Consider the following 22,908-nt stretch of genomic DNA (forward strand, 5'->3'; position numbering starts at 1 on the left):
TTTCAAGAAAAGTTGCAGTAAAAGTATTTTTGTCAATATAGTAAAAAAAACCAAAAAAACCAACAATGTTTCACTGACGTTTGCAGCATGGAGCACCAGGTCACATTTATATGTGTGAGTAAATGGTAAAATGGTAAATGGCCTGTATTTATATAGCGCTTTTCTAGTCCCTAAGGACCCCAAAGTGCTTTACATATCCAGTCATCCACACATTCACACACTGGTGATGGCAGCTACATTGTAGCCACAGCCACCCTGGGGCGCACTGACAGAGGCGAGGCTGCCGGACACTGGCGCCACCGGGCCCTCTGACCACCACCTGTAGGCAACGGGTGAAGTGTCTTGCCCAAGGACACAAAGACCGAGAATGTCCAAGCCGGGGCTCGAACCGGCAACCTTCCGATTACAAGACGAACTCCCAACTCTTGAGCCACGATAAATAAATACAGGGCATTTTTTCCACCCTTTTTTATTGAGTTACACACTGCCTAATCTATTTAACCATGGTGTCAGCAGCAGCAGTATTACACCTAGTGGCAAGGCATAAATCAAATGTAGGCCTAAAAATTATTTAGGTAGGTTTTTGTTTGTTTGGTTGGTTGGTTGGTTGGTTGGTTGTTCCCCCTGAAAAACGAAGTAAAAATATAAAATAACTGCTTTACAGTTAAATTCAATAATAAGTGAAGTAACTTAACCTCTTACCTTTTCAGGCTTTACAGGAGTCACAATATTGTCACATAATTGTCACAAAATTGAAACTGAAAAATGGTTTTTGTGATGTTAAATCATGGTCGAGCTTTTAACCAGCTGCCTAAAGCCCATCAGCATCAGTAGCTTTCATCCATCATCTGCTCTTCCTATCGTATGGAGTGCAACTAGCAAACACAAGAGTCGTGTTTACATTTAGGTTGCACATCACCAGCTGCTAGTATCTCCTCTTTCGGGGTCTAGTTTTACTCAACACTGTTTTTGTTTTACAACAATCCTCGATTCCACAGGTATCGTGGGACAACAGCAATGATATCACAATATCACATTTTTAAATGTGATATTTAAATAAATAATTTAAATTGTGTGAAGTCATTCTTCCGTGGATCTTGCCACGCTCCTGTGCATTATACCTGGCTCTGAAGATTGCGTAGCCCTCCGGTGCTGTTGGCTCGTCTGGCTTCACAAGTTTGAAAAAACAAAGCGCTGACCAGTCCTGAATGCACTGCTGCATAGATGCGCTGTATCAGAGGTGCCGAATCATAACAGATGGTAACTTTGGCTGAAACAAGAAGACACAAAAAAACAACAGCTAAAAAGTAGGTCTGACTCTAAGCAATCTATGACGTTTGCAACAGACCACCATGTTAATTCAAAAAGGCCTCGCTTGCCTCAGTTAAGGTCGTGTTCATGACTCAACAATAAGAATTTTAAAAAAAAATAGCTTCCATGGGTGATTTTCCAGTTTTCCTACCTTACAGCCTACACAAAAAAATTGCCTGACCATAAACCATCTTAAACTGAACATACCTAATAATGAGGCTGAATTTGAACATTGTTTGCTGCTTAACTCAAATATACATTTTTTTTTTCTTATTTTTTTTTTTACCAACAAATACTGTTTTAAGATCCTCCTGGCAGCAAACAAAAAAGCCCAAACAAAATGTTGGAATCAGGAAAGTCTCCCTAATACCACGTTGTTTGTCAATATTGTCATGCATATAGATTCACTGGAACAAATAACATTTTATTATTAGCCATAGCAACTAGCTGCTACTTTGATGAAATTTAAAAGACAGCTAACATGGCTAGTGAATAATTGATAATTATTAAAAACCTATGTTTGCTGTGTGTGCTGACCAGGCTGACATTTAGTGATTCTATTTATGACTTACTGTTGTTACAACAGGAGCTTTACTGACCCATTAAGTGTTATTCAGTGATGCGCACATCAACTCCTGTTCATGAGTTCAGCTGCTACTCAGGGGAGGAGAGTGCCTGTCTGTCTGCAGCAGTGCTGTGTGATAAAGTGTGTCAGCTGGAAGAGGTGAAGACACTTTGTATCCATATTGTTGCAAATAATTATCTAATCCAGTAGTAATGGTCACTTTATTATTGTGTCACAAGTGTTTGTCACAATGTGTAACAAGTCTAGCTTCTTGTGAAAAATGTTTCTAGATTAGACTCTTAAGTAATGTTAAGAACGAGATAAATATCACAAAGTGCTTCACATCAAAAATGTTTAAAGAAACAAATCAAAACAAAAATTACACAAAAGCGAGCCTAAAAAGAGTTCTAGATGAGTTTCAGGTACATTTCACAAGACATCACTGAGTCCAGATCTCAGGCTCAGTAGGAGAGCAAGAAAAAAAAGTTACTGAACAGGTCATCTACTGCTTTCCAAAAGTGACTATACGTGACTATAATAGTAAGTTCCAGTTTTTTGTATTCAACTTCATGCTTCTTTATAGAAGAACATACTTTCTGTCTAATAAGATTGCACATCTAAAGCAGTGTTTTAGCATACGACCTTGTTAGCATGGCAGGCTAAAATCCCATGCTATGTGAAAGCAAAGTATAAAAACTATTTTTTTACTCCACACTATATATTTTATGTTTACTCATTAACTCATCGACCAGTGTCTCAGTCAATTGTTGGCTTTTTTGTTGTAACCTCGGCTTCTGTCTCCTTCTCCTCTTTTTCTCTCTGACTTACTTTGCGTATTTACAGGTAGTATTAAAAATCGACGATCCTCTTACCTACTCGCCATCACCACTGAGAGATCCAGGTCCTGTGATGAAGGTCTCAACACCTTCAGGGAAGAAAGCCCTGTCTTCTCGTAAGTCGAGAATCCTGGAAATGAAATTTGATGGCTTTGTGTCATTCCAGATATGAGGCCATTTTCCACCTCAGAGACTCAGTTGAACTTTTTTTGTGATTTGTGTGTCCACTACATAGGACATAAATGAATGTCCAGGTCAGGAGGTTAAAGTGGTTTTTACAGAGTAAAAGTCAAATTGTACAACAATTAGAACACAACTGATGTCATAGAGAAATAAATAATAACATAAATAACAAAAGTACGTCAACAGAAGTTAACTTTTTAACAGAGCTGGAATGAGCCCTGGTGCCACAGACTGGCTTAAGTCTTGTACAAGGGACAACTAATAGATTTTGAGCTTATGAGTTAAGACAGCGAACAGCAGTATACTTAACAATTAGTTCAGATATGTAGTCTGGACTCAGTGCTCCCTGTGGTCGCTCACAGTGGACATATGTCCACTGTGAGCGACCATCTTTGAACAGAGGCGGGGGTTTACGACACCAACTCTCTGCCATCTATAATCCAGTTTTGAGATCCCTTCCCAGACGCCTTAACGCCCACTCACATCCTGGGCCATCTGACCTCAGGAATTCGCATGATAAGGTGGGGCCAGGTTTCACAATGAACACACCCGAAACTCTGGCTGATTGGGACCCACACCCAGTTTCCCACCTTGGCTCAGGCGATTAGAGGATCATCAGGGGGTCCTTTTGTCCCTCTGTGGGGGGAAACTCCCACTAGGTTTATATCTGGGACTCCCCACCATTTGAACTTAGAACTGAAGAAGCTTCTCGGTCTTCAAGTAACTTAAAGAAGTCCAGATGCTTTTCTTTGCAAGCTCCTTTGATCACTGTTTGACATCACAAATGCACTTCTGGAGGAATGGTCACAGATTCCCATTAATGCACTCCTAAAATTTGTGGAAAGCTTTCCCTAAAAAGTTCAAGCTGTCATAGCTACAAATGGTGCTGACATTATATTAAACGTTATGGCTTAAGAATGGAATGTCAGTCAGTTTCATATGCATGTAAGGATCTGAACAACTTTTTCTGTGCAGGTAATTTTGCTCATTGGTCTAAGCTGATTCAAAATTTTTACGGAACATCATGAATCCAGTGATTCTGACACAATAGTGAAATCAGAAAGGCTCAAAGGAATGAGTAATGAAGTGCAAACATGCAAACATTCATGCCTGACGTACTGTGAAAAAAGTTAATCTTCTAGTTTAACCAAATAATACAGAGTAATCAATAAAACTTTAAAAACTTGAATTTTATTGCAATATACCGTCTATATCTGTAACTCGTTTGCTGTCTGCTCCACAGTAAACTACCAAAAAGGGTCAAGAGCTTTTTCACGGATGGGGTGAGTCGCTCTCATTTCTAAATTCTTGACCTGGATATTGTCATATGTGTTTTCTATATTTAGTTCATTGATGTTTACAGGAACCCAGTAACCACTGTCTTTCTTTGTAAGTTCCATAAGAATAGAATAGAATAGCTCTTTATTTTTTATTGTACATGTACAACAAAATTGTGGGTGCTCCACACCAACTGTGCCGGAGTAAAATATAAATAGCAACAGGAATAAATAGCAAACAGGAGAAATATATACAATCAAGAGGGATATGTACAAAAATAAGAAAAAGGCACACAAAGTTGCAAAGTGCTTGGAAATAGTGCAAAGAAAATTAAATACTTGGTCTGAGTAGAGTCTGTGGTGGGAGTTACTCAGACCATGGCTCAGATTAGTGAGGTGAGTGGGCAGAGTGGGGTGTGGGGGTTTGTCAACAGTCCAAATGGCCCAGGGGAAGAAGCTGTTTGTTAGACTGAAGGTGTTGGACCTGATTGACCTGTGGTGCCAACCAGAGGGAAGCGGGTCAATCAGGTGGTGAGCGGGGTGCAATGGCTCTGGTTTTCCTGAGACAGGAGGATCTGGCAATGGCCGAGGGTAGGCAACCCCTGCATGCCAAACACCCAGGCAGTAGGAAAGCACACTCTCCACTGACGAGCAGTAGAAGGCCAACAGCAGCTTCTGGTCCAGATTATTCTTCCTCAAGACACAGAGGAAGTGCAGCCACTGCTGGGCCTTCTTTACCGGGGTGTTGGTGTTGTGAGTCCAGGTGAGATCAGCAGAGATGTGGGTTCCCAGAAATGGAGTTATTGAGGCTGGTTGGTGAGGAAGTCTTTGATCCAGGAGCAGGTGGCAGGGGGGGATCTGAAGATGGTTCCGTTTGGTGGTGAGGATGTCTAGGATTATGGTGTTGAATGCTGAGCTATAGCCCATGAAGAGCATGCACACATAGCTCTTCATGTTCTCCAGATGGCTCAGTGCTCTGTGAAGGGTGATGGTGATGGCATCCTCTGTGGACTGATTTGCTCTGTAAGCAAACTGTTGGGGGTTGAGGGAGGGGAGTAGAGAGTTTTTGATGTGCTGTGACACTATCCACTCAACACACTTCATGAATACAGACATGAGGGCTATAGGCCTGTAGTCAATAAGGCTGTCTATACCAGTCTTTGGATGTGAGTGATGATGGGGGCTCTCAGACAGGTGGGAACAGTGGCATGAGCCGCGAGGTGGGGGGGGGGGGCAAAGAAACAGAGTGAAGAAGGTGTTGAGCTCCTTTGTGAGTTTGTGGCCGCTGTTAAGGGTTGGGGGCTCTGGCCTTTGTAGTTGGTGAGGGCTTGGATGCTAGAGGTTATTATAAGTGAGAAAGTCCTGTATCCTCCTGTAGGCCTCCTTGGCTTGTTTGATGTCTCTACTCAGTTCGGCTCTGGCAGTGCTGCACAGAGAACTGTCCCTAAGCTTGAAGGCAAAGTTAAGAGTTCTTATCAGAGCCTGCACTTCACTCATCATCCAAGGTTTTTGGTTAGGAAAAACCCAGATAGTTTTTCTGTCACTGTCAGATTCTCCACACAGCACTTAATGTAGAAAAGGCCAGACTGAGTGCAAGTCTCCACGTCCTGCTTTTTGAAGATGGACCAGTCTTGTTAGATCGAAACATAATACTTCCACAATGTGTTTCAGTCTTTGGAAAGTCTGCAAGCCCAAGAGGACGCCCGATCCAAGCGCCACTCCACCTCTGAGCTGGGTATCATCACCTTCAGTGATGTTCACAAGGAGGGCTGGCTGCACTACAAACAGATTCTGACAGAGAAGGGAAAGGTAAAAATAAAAGAAGAAGAAAAAACCCCACTGTGTCTGCATTTATGCAGGATGTCTTTTCTAATGCTTGTCCGTGTCCAGGTGTTAGCAAACTAAAAAGAGATGGCCAGCTCTTATGTAAGGACACTTATTCCGACTTTCCACTTAGTGTTTGCTGAAAAGGAGAGAGGGGTTTCTGAGATCACCAAAGAAAACACCTGCCTCCTGGCTACACCTAGAAAGTCTTTCCACAAAACACATAAACGTTATCGGCCCTGGAAAAGACCAACAACACCCACCAGGAATGAGTTTTGAAAACAATGCAAACTAAATTTACACCAAATGGACCAACACACACACACAGACACACACACACACACACCTCTTCAAATGCCTCCTTCAAGTTGGTTGGGCAAATTTCCATATACCCTCAAGTAAGCATAATTGTATTGTGAGATTTGCTGTTGAACGGTGCATCCTGATTTGGTATTTGCCTGTGATAATAAATATATTAATACACCTATCAGACACAGCATCAAAACAAAACTCTGTACAATACTGTATAGGTCATCTTTATGTTGCCAAACCAGCATCAGGCAAAGAACTCTGGCTAAATGTTTAAGTTCTTTAAAATATGACATACACCTTCCAGTGTCATGTGAAGAAATGAGTTTCAGCGAGCCAATCAGGTAGTTTCAGTTGCTAAACGGTACATTTTTTTAAGGTTATGCCTTCTCTTCATCTTTCTTCATGACAGAAAGTCGGTGGGAGTATGCGACCGTGGAGACGCGCCTTCTCCGTTCTCCGCTCCCATTCACTCTTCCTTTACAAAGACAAGCGAGATGCAGTGATTCACGGGGCAGGAGCAGGACCCGGTCAGGTTGAACATTGTCCAATCAGCATCCGCTGTTGCTTGATTGACATTGCCTACAGTGAAACCAAGCGGAAACACACCTTGAGGTTGACCACGCAGGATTTCTGCGAGTACCTGCTTCAGGCCGAGGATAGCGATGACATGCTGGCATGGATCAAGGTTATTAGGGAGAATAGCAAAACAGATAACGAGGTATGAATAATATTTGCTAGTTTGCACTGGCTGCACAAACACATACACCAAACTAATTTGTGGCTTTCATTCTTTATAGGAGATTGGTTTCTCAAGACAGGCTCTCATCAACAAGAAGCTGAATGACTACAAGAAACACAGGTCAGGATGAATAATTATATTAAGTAAAAAGTCTGCGCCTTACAGTAATTAGAAGTCACTGTAATTCTGGGCTTGAAGATTGCCACAAATCATACTTTAAACTGCAATTTCCCCAAATTACAAATAAAACTGTAGTTATCATGAAAAGAATTTGGAATATACAGAACATTTCCCAAAATATTGCCAAAAGTATTCACTCATCCATCCAAATCATTGAATTCAGGTGTTCCAATCACTTCCATGGCCACAGGTGTATAAAATCAAGTACACAGGCATGTAGGCTGCTTCTACAAAGAATGAAAGAATGGGTCCGTCAGGTTCAGGCCAAGAACGGGACCCAAATGCAGGACTTTCCAAAATAGAGAGTGAGTTTATTTATAGTGAAGATAGTTGAATAGTGATAGTAATGTGACAATTTCCAAAACACATGTCTTCCGTTGTGGTGCTTCTGACTCCCACACAGTGCTCGTGGACCATTGCGTGAATGGTGAAAACTCCAGCTCTTCGTATATATAACCTTCCGGCCTGATGATGCGCGTAAACCGCCACTCTGGAAACACACGCACACACTCAAAAACAAATACAGTGGGGCAAAAAAGTATTTAGTCGCCACCGATTGTGCAAGTTCCCCCACCTAAAATGATGACAGAGGTCAGTAATTTGCACCAGAGGTACACTTCAACTGTGAGAGACAGAATGTGAAAAAAAATCCATGAATCCACATGGTAGGATTTGTAAAGAATTTATTCGTAAATCAGGGTGGAAAATAAGTATTTGGTCAATAACAAAAATACAACTCAATACTTTGTAACATAACCTTTGTTGGCAATAACAGAGGTCAAACGTTTACTATAGGTCTTTACCAGGTTTGCACACACAGTAGCTGGTATTTTGGCCCATTCCTCCATGCAGATCTTCTCGAGAGCAGTGATGTTTTGGGGCTGTCGCCGAGCAACACGGACTTTCAACTCCCGCCACAGATTTTCTATGGGGTTGAGGTCTGGAGACTGGCTAGGCCACTCCAGGACTTTCAAATGCTTCTTACGGAGCCACTCCTTTGTTGCCCAGGCGGTGTGTTTTGGATCATTGTCATGTTGGAAGACCCAGCCTCGTTTCATCTTCAAAGTTCTCACTGATGGAAGGAGGTTTTGGCTCAAAATCTCACGATACATGGCCCCATTCATTCTGTCCTTAACACGGATCAGTCGTCCTGTCCCCTTGGCAGAAAAACAGCCCCATAGCATGATGTTTCCACCCCCATGCTTCACAGTAGGTATGGTGTTCTTGGGATGCAACTTCTTCCTCCAAACACGACGAGTTGAGTTTATACCAAAAAGTTCTACTTTGGTTTCATCTGACCACATGACATTCTCCCAATCCTCTGCTGTATCATCCATGTGCTCTCTGGCAAACTTCAGACGGGCCTGGACATGCACTGGCTTCAGCAGCGGAACACGTCTGGCACTGCGGGATTTGATTCCCTGCCGTTGTAGTGTGTTACTGATGGTGACCTTTGTTACTTTGGTCCCAGCTCTCTGCAGGTCATTCACCAGGTCCCCCCGTGTGGTTCTGGGATCTTTGCTCACCGTTCTCATGATCATTTTGACCCCACGGGATGAGATCTTGCGTGGAGCCCCAGATCGAGGGAGATTATCAGTAGTCTTGTATGTCTTCCATTTTCTGATGATTGTTCCCACAGTTGATTTTTTCACACCAAGCTGCTTGCCTATTGTAGATTCACTCTTCCCAGTCTGGTGCAGGTCTACAATACTTTTCCTGGTGTCCTTCGAAAGCTCTTTGGTCTTGGCCATGGCGGAGTTTGGAGTCTGACTGTTTGAGGCTGTGGACAGGTGTCTTTTATACAGATGATGAGTTCAAACAGGTGCCATTCATACAGGTAACGAGTGGGGGACAGAAAAGCTTCTTACAGAAGACGTTACAGGTCTGTGAGAGCCAGAGATTTTCCTTGTTTGAGGTGACCAAATACTTATTTTCCACCCTAATTTACGAATAAATTCTTTACAAATCCTACCATGTGCATTCATGGATTTTTTTTTCACATTCTGTCTCTCACAGTTGAAGTGTACCTCTGGTGCAAATTACTGACCTCTGTCATCATTTTAGGTGGGGGAACTTGCACAATCGGTGGCTGACTAAATACTTTTTTGCCCCACTGTACACATAAAGGAGGGAACCGGGATGATGAAGGAGTCTGGTGGTTGCCAGGGGAATGGTACTTATCTGACTGGTGGAGGGGGGAATATGGTGTGGGGTTGTTTTTCAGTGAAAGGAACTCTCAGTGCCACATGACTATCCATCCATTCTCTTACACTTTGCAGAGGACTGGAGCCTATCCAAGCTACCACAGGGTAAGAGGCAAGGTACACCCTGTACAGACTGCCAGTCTGATGCAGGGTTAACACAGAGAGACAGACAACCATTCGCACTCACATTCACACCTTTGGGCAATTTAGAATCACCAATAAATGCAACCCCACTAATTGTATGCCTTTGGACTGTGGGAGGAAGCTGGAGTACCTGGAGAGAACCCATGGAGACATGGGGAGAACACGCAAACTCCACATAGAAAGGCCCTTGCCAGAGGGTGGAGTCAAACTGAGGTTTCTGTGAGGCAACAGTCCTAACCACCAGGCCACCATGCCACCCAGATACCATTTGGACAACTTCATGTGAAGGTGTAATTGGTCCACTTGGATTTTTTAACATTTTTTTCTGTTTCCTGTTTTTTATTTAAACGTTGACATTTTATGATCCTGATGAAGACCACAAGCCAAAATGCGTTGGTCACTTGATAAAGTTGTTTCCCATTACTTTAAGTGCCACTGGAGTGTCCACGTCATGACAACTTCATTCTCCCAATTTTGTGGGAACTGGACCAGTCCAAAAAGCAAGGTCCATAAAGACATAAATGAGCAAGTGGGATGTGGAAGAAGTTGACTGGCCTGTAGAGAGTACTGACCTCGACAGAACACCTTTGGGAGGAATTAGAAAGAGAAGCCAAGTCTCCGTGTCCTTACAAATCCACTTCTGCAAGAAGGGCCACAAATAACTCTAATAAATCACACTCCTAAACTTTGTGGAAAACGTTCTGAGAAGAGGTGAAGCTGTTATAGCTGCAAAGAGGGCTGACCTAATAGAAACTCTATGAATTAAATTGGGGTTAACATGTTGCTTAAAGATACTTGGCATGCAGACTAGGGGCAGCCAGGGATCAAACCACCAACCTTCCAGTTAGTAGATGGCCTGCTCTACTGCCCGAGCTACAGCTATCCTGGCAATCAATGTCATTCAAGTGCATATACTTGTAAATATGGATATATACTTTTGGCAATATAGTGTATCAAAACCACTGCACCTTTTTATTTATTAATATCTTTTGAAGACACATCAAAACTAACAACTTCTGTTAACCTTGTTACATCCACTTAAACTAACATCCACACCTAAACCAACACGATGAGGTTAAAAATTGCCTAACTTTGTTGTTCTCTTTTGTGTAGTCTGACAGGTAGTAAGCTAGACTCCTCTCCCAGAGCCCATCGTATGATGCCGCCCTTCTTTCTGGCAAAAACTGACAACACTTCAGTGAACAGAGCTTCCAGATCTGGAGGGTCTAAACATGACTCTGGTTTGTGTTCTTCAGTATATATGACAAATCAAAGCAGCAAAAATGCTTAACTTAATTATGTATCCATTTATCTGCATCTGTGTGAGTCAGATGATAACAAGGCACTGTGGAGCATCAACATCATGAAGAAGGCCAAGAAGACAGGTGTTCCAAAGGCTTTTGGTGTACGTCTCGAGGACTGTCAGCCTGCTGTCAACCATAAGGTAAGTCAAAATTCATAGTAAAAAAAACTGCTTGGCTACAAGCAGAATCATTAAATAATCCCAAAATCAAACTGTCAAGTTAAAGTGGAGCAGACCTATAAATGTATTTTTTGCCTTGGGTCTATTGTAAATCAGTTTTTTCTTTGGTGAACTTTATTGTTTCTGTAAGTGGTTAAAACAAGTTAGCAGGGAAAAAAAGTTTGTTTTAAAATAATGTACAATAAAATAGGTTTCTAATGAGATTTTAAGTAAAGAAAGCCGTGTAGCTCATTGGAAAGTATGATAGGTATTTTACTGAAACTGATGTATTCAAGTTTTCTGAAAATCTTACGAATGCGATAACTCGAGAAAGCATTCACCTAGGATTTCAAACTGATACCACAGGTATATCTACTAAAAATCTCGGACAAGTTTTAATCTCAGTGACTTTGGACTGAAGGTCAGAGGTCAAGTTCTCTGAAAAAAACCAAGAGGGTCCAAATACCATCAGTGTGTTAGGTGCATCAGAGATGTAGACTTGGATGTACTCTAAGATTTCTAGTGTCCAGAGCAATGGTGATACAGGCAAGATGGTGACCATTTAAGACGGAGACTTGGAAAAGTTTGGACAGAGGTTCCAATGGAGTATTTAGTTGTTTGGCTATGAAGTGTCTTTGTAGACACTTCATTCTTACTCACGGGCTGAGTAGAGGTAAAAACCCTACTCAGCCCGTGAGTCTGTTAACACTTCAAAGGAGTCATCATCGAGGAGCTTAGCAGAAATCAAAAGATTGTATAAGGAGAAAGAACACTCCTTAAAAGTGCCCTGCTTTCAAGTGCCGCTGTGCTGTTGAAGTAATGTTTTCAGCTCAGCTGTTTGAATTCTAGAGATCATTGTGTTAGTAAAAAATCTCAGCCTTTTTCCAGTTGACTGGAGAAGGATTCCAGCTGAGACGAGGCTCTCTCTGTGGACTGAGAGGAACGGACAAAGATGGCGGTGTGATAGTGACTCTCTGATGCTTCTGAGAGATGTAAACTGTGAAAGGCAATTCATTTTGAGAGCAAATAATCTGCGCCATACTGTTACTTGTTAAAGCACTCATTCTTATTTGGTAGCAAGATGGTGGAGTGGTGTGCTCCACCACCTGGGCTCTCTGAGGGGAAAAAGCCTCCTAAAGATGATACAAGGAAACAAAGTTAGCAGAGTTTGTTAACAAGTAGAAATCTAAGCTAGAGTGAACTGACTGAAGGGCCGCAGAGCAGGGTGATGGCTGGGACAAAGGTAAGTCTGCTGGTATACAAGCACATATTAAATCCACACTGACTTTGAAGGGGTCCTTTCCAGAGACAGCCTTCACATAGGGAAGCAAGCAAGAGACATTACCATTTGATGACCCATGTGTTATTGTATTGTCTTCTGCTGAGAGTATTTCTGATGAGGTGTCTGTGAGTAATAGTGTCAGGTGCTTTTACCAAGTATGTATGTTTGTTTGGTCATTTAAGTTCTCTTTATTCATTTTCAGTTTGTTTCTTAGTTTACTTCTGGTTTAGAGTTTCACCTTTTCACCTTTTTGGTGTGTCTTCTATTTGGATTTATTGACTTTATTTTCTGCTCCATTTTTGGATTTCTGCTATGCTTGAAAACGTTGCCTTTTGTTTAATAATTCCAGTTAAATAAAATAATCAAAAAGGCAGCTGAAACTGGACCCTGTGAAGGCACTGTTAGAGCACAGAACACGGTATTTTGTCATTCTCTTAATTTGCTCGCCAATCTTGTCCATCTTATTGTCCAAGGTCCCCACTTTTCCCAAAAAGATCAATGGAACAGACAAAGACAAGCCACTAAAGCAACTGTTCCAGAAATAACTTATTTCAAATGATGTATATGTTCAGACGGAGTGTGATTGTCATGTGATGCTGAGGTTGTAGGTGAAAATCTGTTTGTTGAAATAGTTTTTTTATTGTCTATTTTTCCCTCTTTTGTCTCCCTTGCTTTCTCTTATCAGTTTGTTCCTCTAATAGTGGAGATGTGTTGTGGTGTTGTAGAGGCAACTGGTCTGGAGTACACTGGTATATACCGTGTACCAGGCAACAATGCCATGGTGTCTAACTTGCAGGAGCATCTCAACAAGGGCATGGACTTGAACACTGCTGAAGAGGTATGGAAACGAGCCCTGCTTTGCTTAGCAGACTACAGCAACTAATGTTACATCATGATGAGTTTTTTAAATGTTCAAAATTTTACATCTGAAACAGATTAAATTATTAGAAAACTATAGAGGAAATTTTTAACACAATAAAGATAAAGTCTGACTGTGGCAGGTCAGACTGAAAGTACATACCACTAAAGACTATAATCTAAGGAGCTGATTATAATCTATAATGACAGGAGCTGAAGTTATTTCTTTTGTCTTCCCTTTGAGTAACTGCAGCACCTTTTTTTCTAACTCTTAATTATTTCAAATCATCAAATTAATTTTAATATTAGACAAAGATAACCCAAGGACATTTATTTTAACTTATTAGGGGAAAAAGTTATCCAAACCTACCAAGTCCTAAATGAAAAATTGTTCAATTCTGATCAATGATCATGCTACTTGTCATTTTTCATATCCTTCCTGGTGAACTTGATGTGTTGGTCCACCGAGTTAATGTGATCAGCACCGTGAACAAACTCTGTGGACCAACACATCAAGTTCACCAGAGAGGAAAGACCATCTCTGAATTGAGGAGGTGATCTAAAGGGTAAACCTTTGCCATCTTACAATGCTGTGATTGCAGCCATTCCCCAACTTTTTGTGAATTATGCTTATGGCCACTGATCAATAGCCATTGATCAATGGTCTTTGATCAGTGGTTGTTGATCAATGACCATGACAATTTGCATATTAATGATCAAGGAACTGGCCTCACAGCCCATTGTTCGCCAGCGGTGCTAGTTTCAGTCACTGTGCAAAGGTACTGCTTAAAGGTTAGGCAAAGCTGTGGTCAGCTGAGACTGAAGAAGTCAGCTGGATGAGTGACAAAACATTTCGTCCCCTGAAAACGCTACGTCCCGATGAAAAGAATACCTTTTTGGGATGACCTAAAGAACAGATTGCCGCCAATAGAATAGAAAAGAAGTTTTTCTATGCCATATTTGAAACAGATTTTATGTGTAATTTTGATAGATTAGGTAATTCCCACATAGCGAAATTGGTATGGCCCAGATCTGGCCCACACAGTGTGTGCACACATGGCCCACATACCGCAAAGAATGACGGCGCTTTGCTGGCCCAGATATGTTTTGCCAGAGGTGGCCCACACATGGGCCAGCACAAGGCCAGTTGCAGACACACTGGTGGTCCTGTGCTGGCCCAGAACAGTTTCAGCTCTGGCCCCAGATGTCAGCCTAATGTGTACCTTAATCAAGCCATGTAATAACAACATGTGCCAGAACATAATAGTACAAAAGCAACATGACTAAACTCTGTTCAGGCAGTGAATTCTTAAATAGTGCTTTTCTAGTCTCTATACAACATGCCACATTAACACATCTTCTCCTAACTACATTCATACATATTCACACTCAGCATGCAGACTGGAGGAACCAGGGATTGAACCACTAACCTTCCAATCAGCAGGTGATCTGCTCTACCTCCTGAGCTACAGCCGGCCAGTGGTAAACTTGAGTAAACCATCACTAGGTTTTGGATAAAGTGTACACTCACAAACCTGTCAAACCTGCATTTGAAACGTTGGCTACCATAGCAGTATAGTACTGCAAATGGCATTTGGGTCTTCTAACTAAAATTGGAAAATAGGAACATAAATAGTGCCATCATTGCCAGACCTGGCCCACATCTGGTTGACATACACTCTGCCATGACACCAGTCAGTCAGAAGGGCCAGCTTGATGCCGGATCCGGGCCAGACCTGTTTGCTATGAGCCTGGGCCACATAACCCAAACCACAATCGAGCCAGATGGCATGCCATCGCATAGACAGTGCCATCTATGCCAGGCCTGGCCCATATCTGGATGACATACGTCTTATCATGCCAGAAGTCAGCCAGCAGTGCCGGCTTGATACCAGATCTGGGCCAGACCTGTCTGCTATGTGGGATACTATAATCCTAAAGCCTCCTCTTCATGTCCTCACAGAGATGGCAAGACCTGAATGTTATCAGCAGCCTACTTAAAACATTCTTCCGAAAACTGCCTGAGCCTCTGTTTACTGATGGTGAGTCCAGACATTTGTTTACAGTGAAATGTCAAAGAATCTTTAACGAGTATGTATTGAATAATGTTCTGTTGCTTGGATAAAAAATAAAAAAAGATTGCATTTTTTCTTCAGTGGCAAGTTACAAAGCCGCTGAATTTGTTGGCATATGATTTTCAGAATTTTAGAATATCACTTGTAGTTAGTTAGTCATCCATTATCTCTGCCTACAGATAAATACAATCACTTCATTGATGCCAACCGGATTGAAGATGGAGAAGAGAGATTAAAGACAATGAACAAACTGGTAAAAGAGGGCAGAGAACAGAGAAGTGAACATACTTCTGTCTTTTTGATAGTAAAACTCTCTCTATATGTACCCATTGCTTCTTTCTAGATCCATGACCTGCCAGATCATTATTATCACACCCTTAAGTTTCTGTTGGGTCACCTCAAGAAGGTAGCAGATCACTCTGAAAAGAATAAGGTAACCTTTACCTTCAGTCCCATCAATTGAATCGTGGTTTTTTTGTGGTCTAAAATGAAGTTTTAATATTATTTCCAGATGGAGCCAAGAAATCTAGCCCTGGTGTTTGGACCCACTCTGGTGAGGACATCAGAGGACAACATGACAGACATGGTCACCCACATGCCTGATCGCTACAAAATAGTAGAGACCCTTATCCTGCATGTAAGAACCACCAGCTGCTTGCTCCAGTTGCACCTCTGTGAATCGCCAGTTGTGTTTTATGCATTAACACCATGCAGTAGTGCTGCATTCAGTTCTGCCTCCAGTGGTGTAGTGGACAATACTGTACATTCAATTAGCAACTAAAAGGTTGTTGGTTCAATTGTAGCCAAAGATGCAAATTTTCTTTGTGTCAAGAAAGGTATGTGAAAGTTGCTTTAGTGGTTCAGTTCTACTTATATAGTGCAAGTTCTGTTTGAAGATGCTTTATATTGTAAGATAAACACCCTGCAATATTAGAGAAAAAAAATAATCAAGCAATCCTTTATAAGCAAACGCTTGGGAACTGTGGAAAGGAATATGTCTGTGAAGGTTCTCAGTCATCCAGGTCATCGTAGTCTAAGGAGCTTGGAAAGAAAACCGTCTGGACCCGAGGTCAAATGGCCCAGGATGTGAGTGGGCGTTAAGGCGTCTGGGAAATCACATGATAGGGTGGGGCTAAGTTTCACAATGAGCTCACCTGAAACTTTGGCTGATTTTGACCTGAACCCGTTTTCACACCTTGGCTCGTGTGATTAGTTGGAGGATCATTACGGGGTCCATTGTCCGTCTTGGGGGGACACTCCCACAAGGCTTAAATCTGGGACTCTCCACCATTTGACCCTCAAACTGAGAGGTGAAATGTCTTCAAGCAACTTAAAGAAGTGCAGACACTTTTCTTTCCAAGCTCCCTAGACTGTGGAAAGGAAGAATTCCCTTTAACAGATAGAGAACTCCATCAGAACCAGGCTTAGGGAGGGGGAACCATCTACTGCAGCTGGATGGATGGTGAACACAAGCAGACTGCAAAAAGCAAACAGGACATAACACTTGTGACACTTGTTACAAATAGTTTGATAGTGGCACATAAGCAAACACAGAGAAGATCTCAGTGCATCATGGGAAATCATCCAGCAATCTGAGCGTATAGCAGCATAACTGAGGGATGGTTCAGGGTAAACCGATCCAGCCCTAACCTGCTTTTGGTAAAAAGGAAAGAAACAAAGAAAGGAAATGTTAAGTTTAATCCTAAAAGCAGAAAGTGTCTGTCTCCTGAATCCAAACTGGGAACAGGTTCCACAGGAGAGATGGGAGACTCCTATTCTGCTTTTAAATATTCTAGGAACCGCAAGTAAGCCTGCTGTCTGAGAGCAAAGTGCTCTATCAGAATAATATGCAACTATAAAATCTATATAGGACTATAAAGGACTCCTTGTTTACATAAGCAACTAGAATCTATTTGATAAATATGATTCAAAATAGTGCAGCAGAATTTCCTTGATACCAGCTGTTTCCTTTCTCCAACAGTATGACTGGTTCTTCAGTAATGAAGAGCTTGATAAAGAAGAGAAGGTATGGGCTCTTATCACCCAAATGAACAGAAAACACCATGAATGACTGTATGCATTCAGATGTCGTCACTTCTTTTATGTCTGCTGGATGTGTGTGTGTGTGTGTGTGTGTGTGTGTGTGTGTGTGTGTGTGTGTGTGTGTGTGTGTGTGTGTGCCCGCGTGCGTTTGTGTGTGTGTGTGTGTGTGTGTGTGTGCCCGCGTGCGTTTGTGTGTGTGTGTGTGTGTGTGTGTGTGTGCCCGCGTGCGTTTGTGTGTGTGTGTGTGTGTGTGTGTGTGTGTGTGTGTGTGTGTGTGTGTGTGTGTGTGTGTGTGTGTGTGTGCCCGCGTGCGTTTGTGTGTGACTGTAGGCCCCAGATGATAATTGGGACATACAGCCTTTGCCCAACATTGACCATCTGCTGACCAACATTGGCAAGCCGGGCATGCCAAGAGAGGCATCAGGTGAGGAGTGGGGGCTGCTGCAAGAGTCCTTTAATGCTTCACCAACAGACAGATTCAATTGTACGCACATTGTGAAGCAGCTAGATTCTCGTGAGCTTTAAGAGTAGCTCAAGAACAGTGGGTAGAGAGCTTAATGGAATGTGTTGTCATGGCCTAGCAGCTGCTTCCAAACCTTGCATGACCGAGCACAATGCAAAGTAATGGATGTACTCTAGAGCAGTAGAGACGGAGTGACAATTTCTGGAGTAAAAAAATCATGCTTCTATGTCTGGCAGCCCACTGGAAGAGTCTGGGTTTGGCAGTTGCCAGGAGAATGGTACTTGTCTGACTGCATTGTGCCAAATGTAAAGTTTGGTGGAGGAGGGATTATGGTGTGTGGTTTTTCAGCAGTTGGGCCGGGTCCCTTAGATCCAGTGAAAAGAAGTCTTAATGCTTCAGCATTTTGCTCACTGCCTGGGACCATGGAACCCAACTGGCATTTGCTATAGAATACCAGAATTGATAGGTCGACCAATGGTGCCCTGTACATTTCACAGAGGGCAGCATCTTCACCTGGTCACTTTTGACAGGCATAAAATAGCCTGGAGACGACGTGGCCAACGTTATGCTGTGCGTAACATCGCTCAGCATTACCAGTTTGGTCATGGGTCATAGTCAGGGGAGGCATATTCATGAAAGAACGCACAGACCTCTAGGCAAAGACTAGATAAAGGCACCCTGACTGCCATTAGGTGTTCGGATAAATTCCTTAAACGTACTGTCAGACCCTTTTTGGTGCAATGGGTCCTGGTTTCTCCTGGTGCACAAAAATACCCAGCAAGAGTATGCAGGGGTTCAGACACTGACAATCTAATGCCACTGCATTCAACACTAGCAACACAGAAATGTTGAAACATTAGACGGGCTTTAGTAGAAATCACTGAGTTCACTATTTCCTCACTGAACACAGACTCTTGCCAATTTATGGTTAATTCAGATGAGCAGTGGAAACACTGCTTACATACAACTTGAAGAAAAGAGCCTCACTGCTTTAGTTGGAAAGTCTTAACTTTCCCTCCTTATTCATAATTCTGTAGCCTCATCAACTGACAGCATTTTTCTTTCTCAGCAGACCTCTGTTCTGTTGTGCTTGTAGATACTGACAATGTTTCCTACTTTTTCCTCTGTTCTCTTCTTCTGGGCCTTTCTGTGCTTTTTTCTAGCTGAGACAGTGGATCAACCTCTTCGGTAGGACCAGGTCTTCCTTTCTGTGTGTTTGCTCTTTCTTTGGATTCATTTAACCATTTGTGCTCTTTCCACAACTATTGTTTTTTCCAACATCTCCACTTTGCCTTTTTGAAAGCAGCTTGTGCTGTGATTTCTCTTTATTTACATGTTTTTATATTTTGTGACCATCCTAACATTACTACCATCCAATGATGACATTAACTAACTTACTTTTTCCTTTCTATCAGGTTCCACCACCAGCGATTCTCTTAAGTTAAAGGTAGGTGCTAATTCTTGGAATAGGATATCACATTTTGCAATAGAAAAAACATAATTACAAATACTTACAAGTGGTAACCTTTCAGCTTTCCTCTGCATCCAAAAAAGATCCGAACACCAAGTCCATCATCGCTGCCGTCACCCACAAACATAAAAAAAGTCCAAGTATCCACACAGTGAGCAGAAACACTGATGAGATTTCTGCGCACGAACCAGCCAAAGCCAGCAACAATGGTGAAGGAGGGGTAGGGGAAAAAGAAGAAAGAGGAGAGCTAGATGAAGTCGAGGGAGAACAAACCATCCTTAACACTGAAAAAAGGATAGAGGGAAAGATCTCACTTGTAGGAGGAGAAGAAGCTAAAGCAAAAGGAGCAGGCAGTGATGCAAAGATGTCAAAAAGGAGGAACAGCCAAAGAACCAACTTACCACCATCACAGCTTTATCCAAATAGAGGATCTGACTCAACCCGTCAGATCCACACCGCATGCTCAAAATCACCAACTCTCAGGAACCCTCCTTCCCATTTTAATCACAGTCTGGCCAGAGGATATCAGACCATTCCTTTCTGGGTATTACCCACCAGGTCACGCAACATCAGCAGCCAGAGTGGAACTGCTCAGCACCAGTCAGCACCAATCTGCTATAGGAAAACTAGAGGTGGGAGGACAAGGGCTGTGTCCATGAATCTTGACCTTGAGCTGGGCAGGAATGAGGATAGTGTAAGAGGATGTAGAGATGATAGGGTGAAGGTAGTCAGAATGACTGAGGGAGAGCCAGGTCCCAGGTCCCTACCTCACTGTGCACAGAAGCTTCCCTCTCTCATCTCCTCTTCATCAGGATGGATAGATCAGAGTTCCTCAGGACATTCCACTGTCATCCTAAGGAGATCAGGCCTAGACCTGCAGGACAAGCTGAGAGCATGGCGTCGCCACACAGTGGTAGTTTAACCAGTCTGTTTCATCCACACTAATGAATACCAAGCACTTGGCCTTTACTCACTAACACTGTGTTGCACTTGTCCACAAGCAGGAAAACTGTCTCCAGAATATTCTATTGGAGATGTAATGTGTCATTGGAAAAAAATGTCATTGTGTGCAATTGCAATGTCATTCCAAAGTGACAACAATAATGCACGGTACTAGGATCTTTATCTTATTTTCACATACTGCACTCCCTCCCATCTGCTGCGGATTTTTCTCTCCTACAAACATGGTCAGAAATAAAACTGCATAAAATCAAATCAAATATACACTTCTTCAAAAATGAGGAAGAAAATAGCACTCCTGACAACAACTGATGTCATAGACACTTCATATAAACCATATAAAAGATGGAGGCTAGCTACATTAGTGAGAAAGCTGCATTCATAATCTTGTGAACCAAAAAAAAGTCCACGCACATCTTCCTCTGTCAATGGAGCAGGTGCAGAGCTGAAGAAATGAGATGAAGAAATAATGGTTTGCACACTACAGAACTCTAGATTCATTATTTATTGCATGCAATAAATAAAGAGGCTGTAACCTTTTGGAATGAAAACCTACAACAGTATAAATGTAAAAGTGCTATGTGGTACCACAGCAGACATTTGAAATTTAGCTGAAGAGCTGTTGCTGCTCTAGTTATAGCAAGTCACAGTAAAGAATTCATCTTTGTTTTTCTCTGCAGCCTGACTCTGAAATAACTGGTGTTCCTTTTGCCTTCTGGTTTTGACTAATCGCCACTCTTAGTCTCTCGCTGTATGATTGGACTTTTTAGACTAAAAAATACTTGCATGGTCAAAACAAATACAAATATGCAAACCTTAAGTGTACAGTAAGACTATTGTGTTTCCCAGTATGTGTGTGTGTGTTGCATGAGGAGGGCCAGAGCTATAATAAAACCTGTTTCGTCATACGTTTTCAGGGCAGCTATGTGAAGTCATGCCAATTTTTTTGTGTTTTTTTTTTCTCTGTTTGTGTAATCATACAGTGTCAGCAGTGTGCAAACATGATAAATATTTGTTGTTTGTCATATTGTGAACTCATACTTAATGTCAGTGTTACAGAGACAAGAAAGCAGCTAAAAGCAGCAAGCAAACCACGTCCTTAAATCCAAAACCACACAGTCTCATCTGAGTGATGTTAGCTTTTTGTTCTTTTTCACAGCTTCGGTATTTTTTTTGATTCCTTCCCAGAACTTGAGTTTTGTAAAAACAAGTTTCAAGAATGAAAAATTGGAATGGTTAAAAAAATGCGTGTGACCTAAACTGACATTAGCTGTGGTCAAACCAGACTCCATGTTTGTATATCTAGAATCCGTCTGTCTTCTCTGTCTGTGCCCTGGTGCATGTAACTCTGTACAAGTGTTGCAAAATTGGTCCACGCAAAGTCTTGTTAACCTGTGTATATAAATATTATACATATTAAATTATTTGTATTGAAACTGGATTAGTAATATTTGTGCTTCAATAACTAAAAATAATTGACCTTTAATAAAAAGGGCAGCTCTATTTATTTCATAATTCGGGACAGTTTTCTCATCATGCTGGGAACTAAGAAGCACTGCATTTTTTCTGTCTCAGAAAAGTAAAGAGGGGAAGTGAAAGCTTACAGTAGCAGTTCGAGAAATTCCAAAAAGATACTGCCCAGTTGCAATGTGGGAGATGTAGGATTGGGCACTCTTCCAGTTTACAACACATTGGCCATTGAAGACCAAATGTAATGAAGGATGATGATGATTGTATTAGTCCAAAATAAAAAAGAGAATGCTCATACTTTACTCATGTTTGTCTAGAAAGGAAACAGACTGAGGCACCAAATATACAGTCAATCGAAAATAAATGCTTCTCAGCTTAAAGGCAGGATCCATAGATTCATGGTAAAATGAATGAAAGAAGAACTCGCCCCAAAAAGCCCTGTGCATCTAACTCCATACAAAATCCAACATGTTTATTGTTCATCTGGATGTAGCATCAGTGGGAGAAATGTTTTCATCACTCTTGCAAAGCTGTGATTGCAGCCATTTGGAGATTTTCTTACCTGAATTACATCCAAAATCCATTTTCTTTCACTTCTGTGGAGCCAGGTCTTGGTGGGCAGCAGCCTAAGCACAGCCACCAAGACCTCACTCTCCCAAGCCACCTCCAACTTATCTAGGGGGACACCGAGGCATCCCGAGATCTCTTCACCGTCTCTTGGCCTCGAAACACTTTGCATTGGATGCGCCCTTGTGAGATGCCCATACCACCTTAACTTTTTTCCCGCCTTAGACCTTGTCATACTACATATATAATAACTGAAATAACACTAATAGAAATGAAAAAACAAACACATAAAAAGAATCATATGAACAAGAGAAGCCAAAAGAGAATTTATGGAAATCATCTTGGGAAAGAAACATGTTCATAATTTTGACTGCAAACGCTGCCAGACAGGATTTCTTAAAATAAAAACAAAATAAAAATAACAAACTTTTTGAGTGATCTAAGGTTCTTTAGACACTTCCAGTAAGACTGTAGGTTCACAGTGTAATTCACATTTAAAGTGAATTACACTGTGAACCTACAGAACTGCACATAGAAGGGCGATTCTTCCACTGTCTCTGTTTGTAGCAATACAAACCGACTGAAGCATACCACCTAGACTCCTCTACCTGTTTCATACCTGTATGGGTCTCTGTGTCACCTCTGCCTACGACTAAGGCACTACATCCTGGGGCACCCAGAG

The 22,908-nt window shown here is 41.9% G+C and overlaps 1 protein-coding gene across 2 annotated transcripts in view; it reads left to right on the forward strand.

Annotated features, from left to right (window-relative positions):
* LOC146663016 (rho GTPase-activating protein 23-like) overlaps positions 1-22,751 on the forward strand; it is a 55,461-nt gene extending 32,710 nt beyond the window's left edge. For both annotated transcript variants that reach the window (XM_085415592.1, XM_085415593.1), the window contains exons 8-23: positions 2,720-2,828; positions 4,139-4,178; positions 5,844-5,981; positions 6,718-7,026; positions 7,106-7,167; positions 10,689-10,816; positions 10,907-11,019; positions 13,005-13,157; positions 15,141-15,219; positions 15,432-15,505; positions 15,596-15,685; positions 15,764-15,889; positions 17,234-17,278; positions 17,626-17,719; positions 19,174-19,205; positions 19,291-22,751. In XM_085415592.1, the coding sequence (XP_085271718.1) occupies positions 2,720-2,828; positions 4,139-4,178; positions 5,844-5,981; positions 6,718-7,026; positions 7,106-7,167; positions 10,689-10,816; positions 10,907-11,019; positions 13,005-13,157; positions 15,141-15,219; positions 15,432-15,505; positions 15,596-15,685; positions 15,764-15,889; positions 17,234-17,278; positions 17,626-17,719; positions 19,174-19,205; positions 19,291-20,151 (2,453 nt within the window). In that variant the 3' untranslated portion in view covers positions 20,152-22,751. The remainder of the gene's footprint in view (positions 1-2,719; positions 2,829-4,138; positions 4,179-5,843; positions 5,982-6,717; positions 7,027-7,105; positions 7,168-10,688; positions 10,817-10,906; positions 11,020-13,004; positions 13,158-15,140; positions 15,220-15,431; positions 15,506-15,595; positions 15,686-15,763; positions 15,890-17,233; positions 17,279-17,625; positions 17,720-19,173; positions 19,206-19,290) is intronic.
* Positions 22,752-22,908: the final 157 nt, after the last annotated feature.

Source organism: Rhamphochromis longiceps, linkage group LG8 (genome assembly GCF_057381845.1).
Source record: "Rhamphochromis longiceps isolate RC_006_pf linkage group LG8, R_longiceps_female_GT1.1, whole genome shotgun sequence".
NCBI lineage: Eukaryota > Metazoa > Chordata > Actinopteri > Cichliformes > Cichlidae > Rhamphochromis > Rhamphochromis longiceps.